This window comes from Leptopilina heterotoma, unplaced genomic scaffold, assembly GCF_015476425.1.
Source record: "Leptopilina heterotoma isolate Lh14 unplaced genomic scaffold, ASM1547642v1 Lhet_58, whole genome shotgun sequence".
NCBI classification, from domain to species: Eukaryota; Metazoa; Arthropoda; class Insecta; order Hymenoptera; family Figitidae; genus Leptopilina; species Leptopilina heterotoma.
In genome coordinates this window covers 2,770,310-2,781,859 of record NW_025111131.1, presented here as the reverse complement: position 1 = coordinate 2,781,859, position 11,550 = coordinate 2,770,310, and the positions used below count along the sequence as shown (strand labels likewise).

The window sequence follows — 11,550 nt, the reverse complement described above, 5'->3', positions numbered from 1 at the left end:
TAGATAGAATGGTTTCTTCTTTCGTTATAAATTTCTTCTTTCATTTGAATTGAAGAGTTCAAAAACCTTCGCGAACGCATAACATGAGTTAGAAAAGGATAGAGATATATTTGCGTCCTTTTCTACCTCTCTGTTCTTCCTTCTATAAAGCTGCATGTTTTAACATTTTTTTTATGAAAAAAAAGTCTCATGTGTTTTCTGCACCTTAAACCCAAAATTGTCTGATTCTAAATAATTATATATTTTGCATATAGGTTTACTTTAACTCAGTAAACTATCGTAAATTAATATAAAGAATATGAATCTATTTGGAATAAAAAACATAATAAATGCATTTGCTAGCAATGTAGAAAAACCTTTTTACAGCTAGGTGTGAACCAGTGTGAACGGGATTTCAACAAAGGTGTAAATGCACCCTGAAGAAAAGAGACCTACACTTTTGCTGTTTCACAACAACTGATTTGTGTTTATCGTGTTTATAAAGTTCCGACCGACTGTTTTTATATATATAAAATACTTGTCTCTTTTAATTTTTGTAAAAGTTTTGTCATATGCTGACATCAAGAAAAAGTAATAATATTAATTTAGTAAATTTTTTTTTAAATATAATTTCTTATTTCAAATGTTTACTAGAGAAAGGCATAAAGATTAAAATGTAACAATTTTTTTTGCATAATAGACAATAAAGTAGTAATATCAAATTTTTTAGAGAAACAACACGAGACTATTTTCTCTCAATTAAATAATAAATGTCCACATTTTCCTTAATTATAATAAAAATTGGACTAAAAATTTGTTTTTTTAGTGTGAAATAATTATCAATTGTATACAAAAAAAAGTGTTATTTATATCAATATGAATTTTTTTGGCTACTTTTATTTGTCAGAAAAATATTTTTCTTCTGTTTTATAATTTATATAAATTTATTGTAAATAATTATATAATTTTAATGCCATTTCTTTAACATCTGCAAAGGTATGTAGTTTAATTTAAATTTACCTTTACTTGTAATGTTTCTTTTCAAAATTAATATTTTCTTTCGATTTGAAATTATAATTTGCTAAAACTATCCTGAACTCCTATCCTTAAATTTTTTTCTTTTTTTATGTGAGATGTTTTTTTTATAAAAATTTAATTAAGGTTTGTTAAAATAAAATGATGTAATAAATTTCTTATAACAATTCGCTTTAAAAATTTCCAAAAGAATTTAATTATTTTCTAAAATTATAATAAATCCTTCAAAACAATTCAATTATTTTTATAAATATAGTAAAATTCTTTGCAGATATTCTATTATTTTGAATACAATAATTCTAATAAAATTTCATAAAAGAATTCAATTTTTTTTTAATTTTTAATAATAGTTTTCCTCTAAAGCAGTTCAATTTTTTTTATATATTTATTATTAAAATTTTTCGAAAGAATCCAATTATTTTCTTTAATTTTAATAAGTTCTTCAAAACAATTCAATTATTTTTTTAAGGATTAAAATTCATCGCAAGAATTAAATTATTTTGTAGGAATAATAAAATTATTATTTGGAAAGAATTCAAAGAAATTTATCAAAAGAACTGAATTATGATTTTCAAAAATTTTACTAAAATTCTTCGATGAAATTCAGTTATTCTCAAATTTTTTGATAAAATTCTTCGAAGGAATTCAATTATTTTCAATTTAAAAAAAGAAATTCTTTGCAAGAATTCAATGATTTTCAATACATTAACTTTAAATATTTAATAATTTGAAAATATTTAAAAAGTAAATTTATGATAAAAGTTAGAAAACAAAATAGCAAACAATAACTAACTTAAAACTGCTAACAGATTACCGGAATACAACAATTAATTAATAATAATGAAGTACATGTTCCGGTAATCTTTTCGCAGTTTGAAGTTAGCTGTTGTTTGCTTTTTTGTTTCGTAACTTTTTTATAATTTTTTTTTTTTAAATATTATTAATTTTAAAATTAATGTATTGAAAATCATCAAATTGTTGCAAAGAATTTTATCAAAAAATTTGATAATAATAGAATTCCTTCAAAGAATTTTATTATTCAGGAAAATAACTAAATTCTCGCGGAAAATTTTATTAAAATTTTAAAAAATTATACCTAATTAAATTCTTTTGAAGAATTTCTTTGAATTTTTTTTAAACTAATGGAGTTTCTTTAATAATTTTAATTGAAAATTTTGAAAGCAATTCAATTTTATGAAGAAGAATTTTATTAAAATTGTATTAAAAATAATTGAATTTTTGCGAAAAATTTTACTATTTATAAAAATAATTGAATTGTTCCGAAGAATTTATTAAAATTTTAGAAAATAAATGAATTTTATGTTAATATTTAAAAATTTAAATTCTTTCGAGGAATTCTATTAAAATTTTTTTGAAAAGAATTGAATTCCTGCAAAGGATTTTACTATTTATAAAAATAATTGAATTATTGCGAAGAATTTTACTATTTATAAAAACAATTGAAATATTTCGAAGAATTTATTAAAATTTTAAGAAATAATTAAATTTTTATGAAGAATTTTATAGAAATATTTAAAAATAATGAAATTTTTTCGAGAAATTCAATTAAAGTTGTTTCGAAAATAATTGAATTTCTTTAAAGAATTTTATTAAAATTAATTATATTTAAAATAATTGAATTCATTACAAGAATTTTATTATTTTTTGAAAATACAAATTGAATTCTTTCAATTTTTTTGACGAATATATTTAAAAATTGCATTGAAAGTAATTTAATTTTTATAAAGAATTTTTTTAAAATATTTTGAGAATAATTGAATTATTTTTAGAGAATTTTAAATTCTTGTTAAAATTGAATTTTATGGAAATTTTTGAAAATAATTAAATTCTTTCGTGTAATTTCATTAAAATTGTATTAAAAATAATTTAATTCCTGCAAAGAATTTTAGTATTTATAAAAATAGTTGAATTGTTTCGAAGAATTTATTAAAATTTTAGAAAATAATTAAAATTAAAAAAAAAAATATTTGAATTCATCCAAGGAATTCAATTTGTAAAATTATTATATTTTGAAGATAATTGAATTCCTGCAAAGAATTTTACTATTTATAAAATTAATTGAATTCTTGCGAAGAATTTTACTATTTATAAAAATAATTGAATTTTTTCGAAGAATTTATTAAAATTTTAGTAAAAATTTTGAAATTTTTCGAAATGTGTTAAATTTTTTTTTTAAAATTGAATTCTTACGAGGTATTCAATTAAAATTGTTTTGAAAATCATTGAATTTTTGTAAAGATTTAAATAATTGAATTGTTTAGAAGGATTTATTAAAATTTTAGAAAATAATTGAATTCTTTCGTGAAATTTTATTTAAATTTTTGAAAATATGAATAGTAATAATTAGTTTTGTACTTAATAAGTGAATTTTAAAAATTCTGATTATGAAATTATTTAAAAAAATTATATTTGAAAATAAAAAATTTTGTAATTTGCATAACAATAATTAATTTGAAAATCACGTTTCGTGCGTTAGCGCGCGTAACATTTGCTAGTTATTAATATAGAAGAAGATTGAAATTCTTATAGAGCTGCATCTACCTTTCAAGTTAAACATTTTCTAAATAACATTTTTTTGAAAATCGATGTTTTTCTAAGTAATTGATAATTTTTAATCCTTGCCAAATTTGTAGGGAAGAAATTTGAAAAATTCTAAATTAAAACCAAGAGGATTTAGGTATAGGGCCAAAATAAGTGAAACCGGCCACTTGAAAAATTTTTATCTCCAATTTTTAAGTTATCTATGATTTTTGGTAGATATATGAGTACACTTTTTCCCCCTAAATTTTTTTTCAAAAAAAAAAAATTTATTTTTGAAGTAATCAGCTGTTGAAGTTTTGGGTCATTTTATTTTCATTTTATTATTACTTTGAAACAAATAAAGATAATTAAGTGAATTTTTTTTTAAATTAAAGCTTAAAGTCTATACTTTAAGGATTAAATAAAGCGATTGCTAAAAAATGAAAATTTATAATTGTTATTAACAATTCTTTTAAACAATTGCAAATTGAAGAATGTTCTCAATGTTTTTGAAAGATTAAATTACGATGTATTGATGCGCAAAACTTCAAGCATTAAAATAAAAAAAAGAAAAATGAGTAACCTTCAATATTATAGAAATTGTGTAGATTTTTCTGACAAAATTCAGGCGAAATTCGACTTGAGTTACTGGAAAAAGATAAAATTGCAAACGAATAAATAAGATCGTCTTTTGTTTTGTTAGAAACTTCACGCTTTCAAACGGATTTTTAAGATTAAAGATCAAATTTCGCCTGCATTTTGTCAGAAAAATCTACACAATTTCTATAATATTGAAGGTTACTCATTTTTCTTTTTTTTATTTTAATGCTTGAAGTTTTGCGCATCAATACATCGTAATTTAATCTTTCAAAAACATTGAGAACATTCTTCAATTTGCAATTGTTTAAAAGAATTGTTAATAACAATTATAAATTTTCATTTTTTAGCAATCGCTTTATTTAATCCTTAAAGTATAGACTTTAAGCTTAAATTTAAAAAAAAATTCACTTAATTATCTTTATTTGTTTCAAAGTAATAATAAAATGAAAATAAAATGACCCAAAACTTCAACAGCTGATTACTTTAAAAATAAATTTTTTTTTTTGAAAAAAAATTTAGGGGGAAAAAGTGTACTCATATATCTACCAAAAATCATAGATAACTTAAAAATTGGAGATAAAAATTTTTCAAGTGGCCGGTTTCACTTATTTTGGCCCTATAAGATTATTTATAAAATTATATAACATAAAAAATTGTGTTTTAGAGATTTTATAATACGTAAAATGGACAATACAGAAGAAAAATCTGAGGCATTAAAAATGTCAAATGCAAATCAAGTAACAGAAATTCAAAGTCTTAGATTGAAAAAGAATGCCCTACAGGCTCGAATGAATGGAAGTCATAATAAAATTACGAAGCCTTTAATCAGCCAACGTAATGAAACTAACCCCAGTTCAATTTCAAAAAGTGTCCTTTCGACTAAACGTAAAAATCCTTTTGCAAAGAATGAGCAAAATAAAAAATTAAAAGACAACAACCCGGAACTAGAAACAACTTTTGATTCGACGCTTTTTGAATTACTTAATCTAAAACCGTCAAATGTAAAGAAACCAAGTCCATTAAGGGAAACAACATTTGAGAATATATTGGACAAATTTGAAAATTTTGACTCCATTCCTGAAAAGGAAGAATTGCATGGTGAAAAATATGTGCCTATAGATTGGACTCTACATAAAAAAATTAGATTAATGTCAGACAAGCCATTTGCTTGGAGCGTAAAGTTGAAAACTAGCGAAGAAGCATCCAGTACCACTGGTTTCGTGAGGTGTTTGGACATTGGTGAAAAGGAAACAACATTGGATACCACTCTAAATGCAAGGTTGGTTTTTATTTTCATTCACATATTACATATTACATTGTTTTTAAGCCTTTTTGCTAAGTACAAGCTTTAAACAATTTTTTATTTTTTACGGAACAATTACTGACAAAATTATAAACAGTCTGAATCAAATAAGAGAACATTCTACTTCAGAATATAAATTAAGTTTTTCATAACTATAAAACATGAAGATATCGATAACTCGGAGTGATCGATTTCTTCGTGTTTTATAATAATTAAAGATGATTCAAGCATTTTTAACTAAAATTCTTCCTTAAATCGACTATTTTTAATAAGTTCTTTGACAATTTTCAAATCCATTTGTTTACAATATTCAATTTTACGAAATTTTAATTATTCGCAAATTCTTCAATCAAATATATATTAGAAAATAAAAACTTAAAATAATGTAAAAAACATTCAATTAAACTTTTTACAAAAAATAAATTTCAAAATTCAATTATGTTTCTAAAAATTGATGGTATAATGATTTTAATATTTAATTATTATCTAAAATTTTAACTAAAATTCATTTTTAAATCAATTTTTATTACAAAATTCTATGAGAATTCAATTATTTAAATACAAAAAATAGATAATTTATTGAATAATAGAATGTTTTTTAAAATTTAATTCCCATAACAGATTTTTATTAACAAATTTTTAAATAATTGAATTCTTTCGATGAATTTTAATAAAATTTTTAAAAATAATTGATTCCCTGCAAAGAATTATATTAATTTTGAACAATATTGAGTTCTTGCGAAGAATATTACTCTTGAAAATAATTGAATTTCCGAAATAATTTATAACTTTTCCAAAATAAAATAAAAAATTTTTTTCGTGTTTTTAACTATAAGTCTTCTATAAATGCATTATTTTTAATAATTTTTGAAAAACTTGTTTTAGAAAACCCGGTAATTAAATTTTCTCAAAAAAATTAATTCCACAAAATTGTTAGTTGAAAAAATGAAGAATTTAGATTCCATTATAATCATCTTATAGAGCATTTAAAAATACATTGATTGGCCCAAGCTTTAATAATTTTTTACCCTATTTATGAAAAGTTATTCATATATTTCAAGTGTTATTATCTCTACGAGGAAGCAAAGTATATTGATGAAATGAGCACAAAGAGAATTACAAAAATATACAACTTGGCAGCGGCTTCCAAGCTTTCCAATTTCATGTGGTTTTTTTTCCAGTGAATGCCTCATATTTGAGTATTATATAAAATGTGATATTTTTTGAATAACTCTTCAGGTTTCATCGTCATTGCTTAGTTTGGCAACATCCATCAATACCATGGATGGAATTATATCCTCGAGTTATGGATAAAGCAACCGGATCTGGTGGTAGCAATGGTCTTATTGCAGGAAACCAAGTTATAAAAGATGCTTTGTATAAGGAATGGAATGAAAGCTTCAGATCGTTATTTCATTTATTGCGGGCTAGACAGTGTCCATATTTCTACGTTTGCGCTAATTCATTTACAGCACTTTTTCGTGCTGCTGGAATATGTGGATTATCTGAACTTCACGCACTTTTAACTCCCACAACTCGAGGATTTAGGAAGGCACTGAAGCAAGAAGGTTCATTTAACATTTAATCAAAATATTACCAATTTTTACGTTAAGAATTTTTTCTAATCATAAGAATTCATAAAATAAATGCATTTTAGAAATAGAATACACTATGCCTTTACAAAAGAGAGCACAATTACATTCTGGTTTAGTAAAGAAAAGTTCGAATAACACGAAAGATAATGACAATTTTGCTGAAGTGCAAGATCAAAATGCTGTGTGTGATGAAGATGAGTTGGATGACAATTGGTTGCAAAGTCTTGGTGTAGATGAATCTGTAATCAGAAGGCTCCACAATTCACAGGTATTGAATCTATTTTCTATTGTTTAACTGACTTTGCGTTTAATTTTTGCAAGTTTGAAATAAAAAAAATTGTTGTTTTCTTTACAGAATAGGATAACGTCAGAAAAAGAAAGCGAAATTGATAACGAGAAACAATCATTAATTTTTGTGGTTGGAGTCGAAGCTCAAGCATTATTTAATTTTCTAATTAACTGTAAATCTGCCACAACAACAATAGGAAATATGGCAGGAATACCTCCTACTCTTCTGGCACCAGTGGCGTTTAACGGAGCTACACTTAAGTCATTAAAGGTTTCATTAAACTTGCCTTAAATACAAATTATATATGTGACCGCGTCTGAGAAAAGGGATCTTCTGACAAAACTTAACTTTTCGAGTAAAATGCATTTAAAGTTTTTCATTCAAAATGCTGTTTTTAAGCGAAAATATCTATAATCATTTTCGTCATAAAAAAAGTATATTTTCATTGAAAATTTTTTTTGAAGTTAAAAAAATTTTTTTTTTAAATTGTTTAAATAATTGCAAAAAAATTTTTTTAACCCGCAACTAATTGCATTACATTTTAAGGACCTTATAGTATAAGAAACCATCTAAATCTAAACATCGATTTTTTGGTCATAAAGTCCCTATTCTAAGACGCGGTTACATATATGCATGGTAGTCATAACACATGAGTGCAAAACAATATTTTTAAAAAACTAATTAAATAGAATTTTCTATCATATTTAAAAAAAATTAATTATCCAGGCCTCGCACTCATCTACTAAAACCTACTATTAACTACTTTTTTTACGTTATGCTACTATTTGGGTACTTTTTTAGATTTCAGCCACTAAAAGCTACTATTTCTGTTTTTCCTGAGAATTTCCACTACTTCAAATTCGCAAATACTGGAAATCAAAAAACTATTCTCAAAAATTATAATCGAATTCTTTAAAACGATTCAATTATTTTCAAAAAAATTTCGAAATTCAATTATTTTCAATATCTAGTATTTTGATGAAATTTCGCAAAAGAATTCAATTATTTAAAAAAAAATTGATAAAATTCATCCAAAATTCAATTATTTTCACAAATAATATTTCCACAGGAATTAAATCAATTTAGAATAGTATTTTATACAATTCTTCACAATAATTCAATTACTTTCACTAATAATAACATTTTTCATGGAAATTCAATTTTTTTAAAAAAATTTATGATAAAATTTTAAGTAAGAATTCAATTATTTTCATAAATAATAAGACTTATCGAAGAATTCCAATTATTGTCAATACTATTTTAAATTAATTAATCGAAAAATTCAATTCTTTTCACAAATAAAATTTTTCACAAGAATTCAATTATTTAAAATAAAATTTTCATAATATTTATTACATTACGAAAAAATTAATTATTTAAAAGAATGTTTATAATATTCTTATGAAGAATTCAATTATTTTCAAAAATAACTAAATTTTTCACAGAAATTCAATTCTTTTTAAACATTTTAATAAAATTTTTCGCAATAATTCAATTATTTACAAAAATATTAAAATTTTTCACAGGAATTCAATTATTTTCAAATATTTCAATAAAATTGTTCGAAAGAAATTAATTGTCTTAAATACAATTTTTATCAATATTTTTTTAAATAATTAAATTATTCTTTTAAATTTTAATAAAATTCTTTCTAAGAATTTAATTGTCCACATAAATAATAATTGATCGAAAGCATTCAATTATGTCGATAAATAAGAAAATTATTCCCGAAAATTCAATTATTTTGAGGTATTTTAATAAAATTCTTTGTAAAATTTAATTATTTTCATAAATAATAATATTTATCATAATAATTCATTTATTTTTAAAACTAATAAATTTCTTCTTGAAAATTCCATTATTTTAAAAAATTCTAATACAATCATTCGCAAGAATTCAATTCTTTTCGTGAATAATAAAAATTTCTCAGGAATTCAATTATTTAAATTAGAATTTTCATAAAATTAATCGAAAGAAATGAATGAAATTATTTTTATAAATATTATTTAAATTCTTTCATGAATAATAAAATTCGTTGTAAGAATTCAATTTATAAGCAGGATAAGAAAAAAGTTTTGAAAATTTTGTTTTAAAGTAATTTTTGATGGAAATTAGGAAAAAGTCAGGAAAATAAAAAATATGGAATAGAATTTCTGTGAATTTTGTAAACTGTCTAAAACGAGAGTCTTTGGTGGTCAAGTTTAATTTTTCAATAGCTACATTTTGACTACTTTTTTTAGATATTTTTTATTGCAAGTTTTTTAAAATTAATTATCGAGGATATAAATTTATATTATTTAAAAATATATAAATATTAATTAAATTTCACAAAAATGATGAAGAATAAATATTGTATTTTTAATAATTAGATAAAAAATGACAATAACCCACAAAAATTAATTTTCAAAACAAACAAATGAATGAAGAGAATTTGCTAACGGAAAGGAAACTTACGATTTTTATAAAGTATTTTTTATAAATTTCTTTGAAATAATTCAATTATTATCATAAATAATAAAATGTTTATAGGGATTCAATTATTATTGTAAATAATAATATTCTTTTTAGGAATTGAATTATTATTTTCACAAATAATAAAACTCATTGCAGAATTTCAATTATTTTTAATACAATTTTAATCGAATTTCTCGACAAAATGTAATTATTCTTGAAAATTTTAATTAAAATTCATCAAAAGAATTCAATTTTAAGAAACATTCAATTATTAAATAAATTATTATTTTTGGATTTAAATAATTGAATTCTAGTAGAATTTTCTAATAAAAATTCATTTAAAAATGAATTTTAGTTAAAATTTTGGATTATAATTGAATATTAAAAGCAGTATAGCGTGAACTTTCAAAAATAAAATTGAATTTTAAAACAAATGGATTTGAAAATGGTCAAAGAACTTTTTCGAAAATTATTAAAAATAATTGATTTAAAGAATAATTTTAGTTAAAAATTCTTGAAAATAATAATTGAATTGAAAAGATTAAATTTATTTTGAAGTACAATATTTTTATAATATAAAATAATGATTTTATCACTGGGCCAATTTGAATTATTATAAAACATGAAGAACCTTGGACTGGTTATATTTTTGTCAGTAATTGGTCCGCAATTTTTCATTTTTGGTCCGTAAAATTTGTATTTTTAAATACTTGAACTGGTTTGAGCCCTGATAATTAATTTTTTGAGATAACCCTGAATAAAATAAATTACTTTTTTAGTCGTCAAATTTAATTTTTCCATGGCTACTTTTTACTCTTAAATCTACTTTTTACTACTCTTTTACTAATTAAAAAGTGCGAACCCTGTCCTACGACTACCATATAGCTTTTCTTACTGTATTTTTATTTTTTTCTTCTCTATTCAAATTATCCTAAAAGTGTATTATTATTATTATTTGTCCTTAGGTCCGTGAAAATCAAGTGCTGGTTGACAACAATAAATTCTTTTCTTTAGAATTAAAAGGTGCTTTAATGCCACATGTAATGCCAGCTCTATGTTCTTTGATGAAAACAAGTGAACGTAAATATTTTTCAATAAGTTGTGCACAATTGGGTTCAACATCGTCTTTTTCGAGAGCTAAGCATGGTCAAGGTAAAGAAAATTGAAAAAAGATAGTTGTGTTTTTCCCAATCAGAAACTATTTTTTAATTTAATTTTTTGTATTTCTCAGGTGAAGAAGAATTGAAACCAAATGAAAGGTTCCCTCAAAGTGTATTTGGTCAGGAAAATCTGAGTGATTGTGGCTTTAGTAAAGAATTGCTGGAACACTTCTGCAATCCAGACCCAAATAGAATACACATTGTTGAAAATTTGAAATTTTCAAATGATTTGTATTCGTGGACGTAAAACTATCATGAAAGAGAAATTATTTTTTCTTACTGACTTTTTAAATAAATTTCTTATCGTCTAATAATATTAGTGCAATATACGTGTAAATAAATATTTTTCTATTTATTGTATTTAATAATACTTTTTTAAATGATAGTTTGATGAATCTAAAGTCTTTGTGACGCATTTTGATGTGAAATTATCAAGATTCTGTGAATCTAAATACATACACAATTGGCATGATCTTTGTATTTTTTCATAAAAAATTACAAAAGTTACCAAGCACACATCCAAATTATGAATGCATAATGTGTTAACTTTTAATTTCAACTTAACTTTAACTAATTTGCATTAGCAAAGAAAAA

The 11,550-nt window shown here is 22.3% G+C and overlaps 1 protein-coding gene across 2 annotated transcripts; it reads left to right on the top strand.

Annotated features, from left to right (window-relative positions):
* The first annotated feature begins 418 nt into the window (after positions 1-418).
* On the top strand, positions 419-11,428 carry LOC122508833 (protein downstream neighbor of son homolog). 2 transcript variants are annotated; one of them, XM_043622405.1, is made up of 7 exons: positions 419-570; positions 4,820-5,434; positions 6,698-7,026; positions 7,116-7,321; positions 7,409-7,612; positions 10,762-10,948; positions 11,028-11,428. In XM_043622405.1, exons 2-7 carry the CDS (start codon positions 4,839-4,841, stop codon positions 11,201-11,203), a joined length of 1,698 nt encoding a protein of 565 aa, XP_043478340.1. In that variant the 5' UTR covers positions 419-570; positions 4,820-4,838; the 3' UTR covers positions 11,204-11,428. The 2 variants fall into 2 exon arrangements, with proteins under 2 accessions (XP_043478340.1, XP_043478339.1); XM_043622404.1 differs by having other exon boundaries at positions 429-975.
* Positions 11,429-11,550: the final 122 nt, after the last annotated feature.

What these genes read in the sequence shown, in the direction of transcription:
- LOC122508833 (XM_043622405.1), top strand. Translation starts at nt 4,839, where the DNA reads ATGGACAATACAGAAGAAAAATCTGAGGCATTAAAAATGTCAAATGCA. An exon ending in GAAGGCTCCACAATTCACAG is followed by an intron (nt 7,322 to 7,408) that starts GTATTGAATCTA and finishes TTTTCTTTACAG; the next exon opens with AATAGGATAACGTCAGAAAA. An exon ending in GAGAGCTAAGCATGGTCAAG is followed by an intron (nt 10,949 to 11,027) that starts GTAAAGAAAATT and finishes TGTATTTCTCAG; the next exon opens with GTGAAGAAGAATTGAAACCA.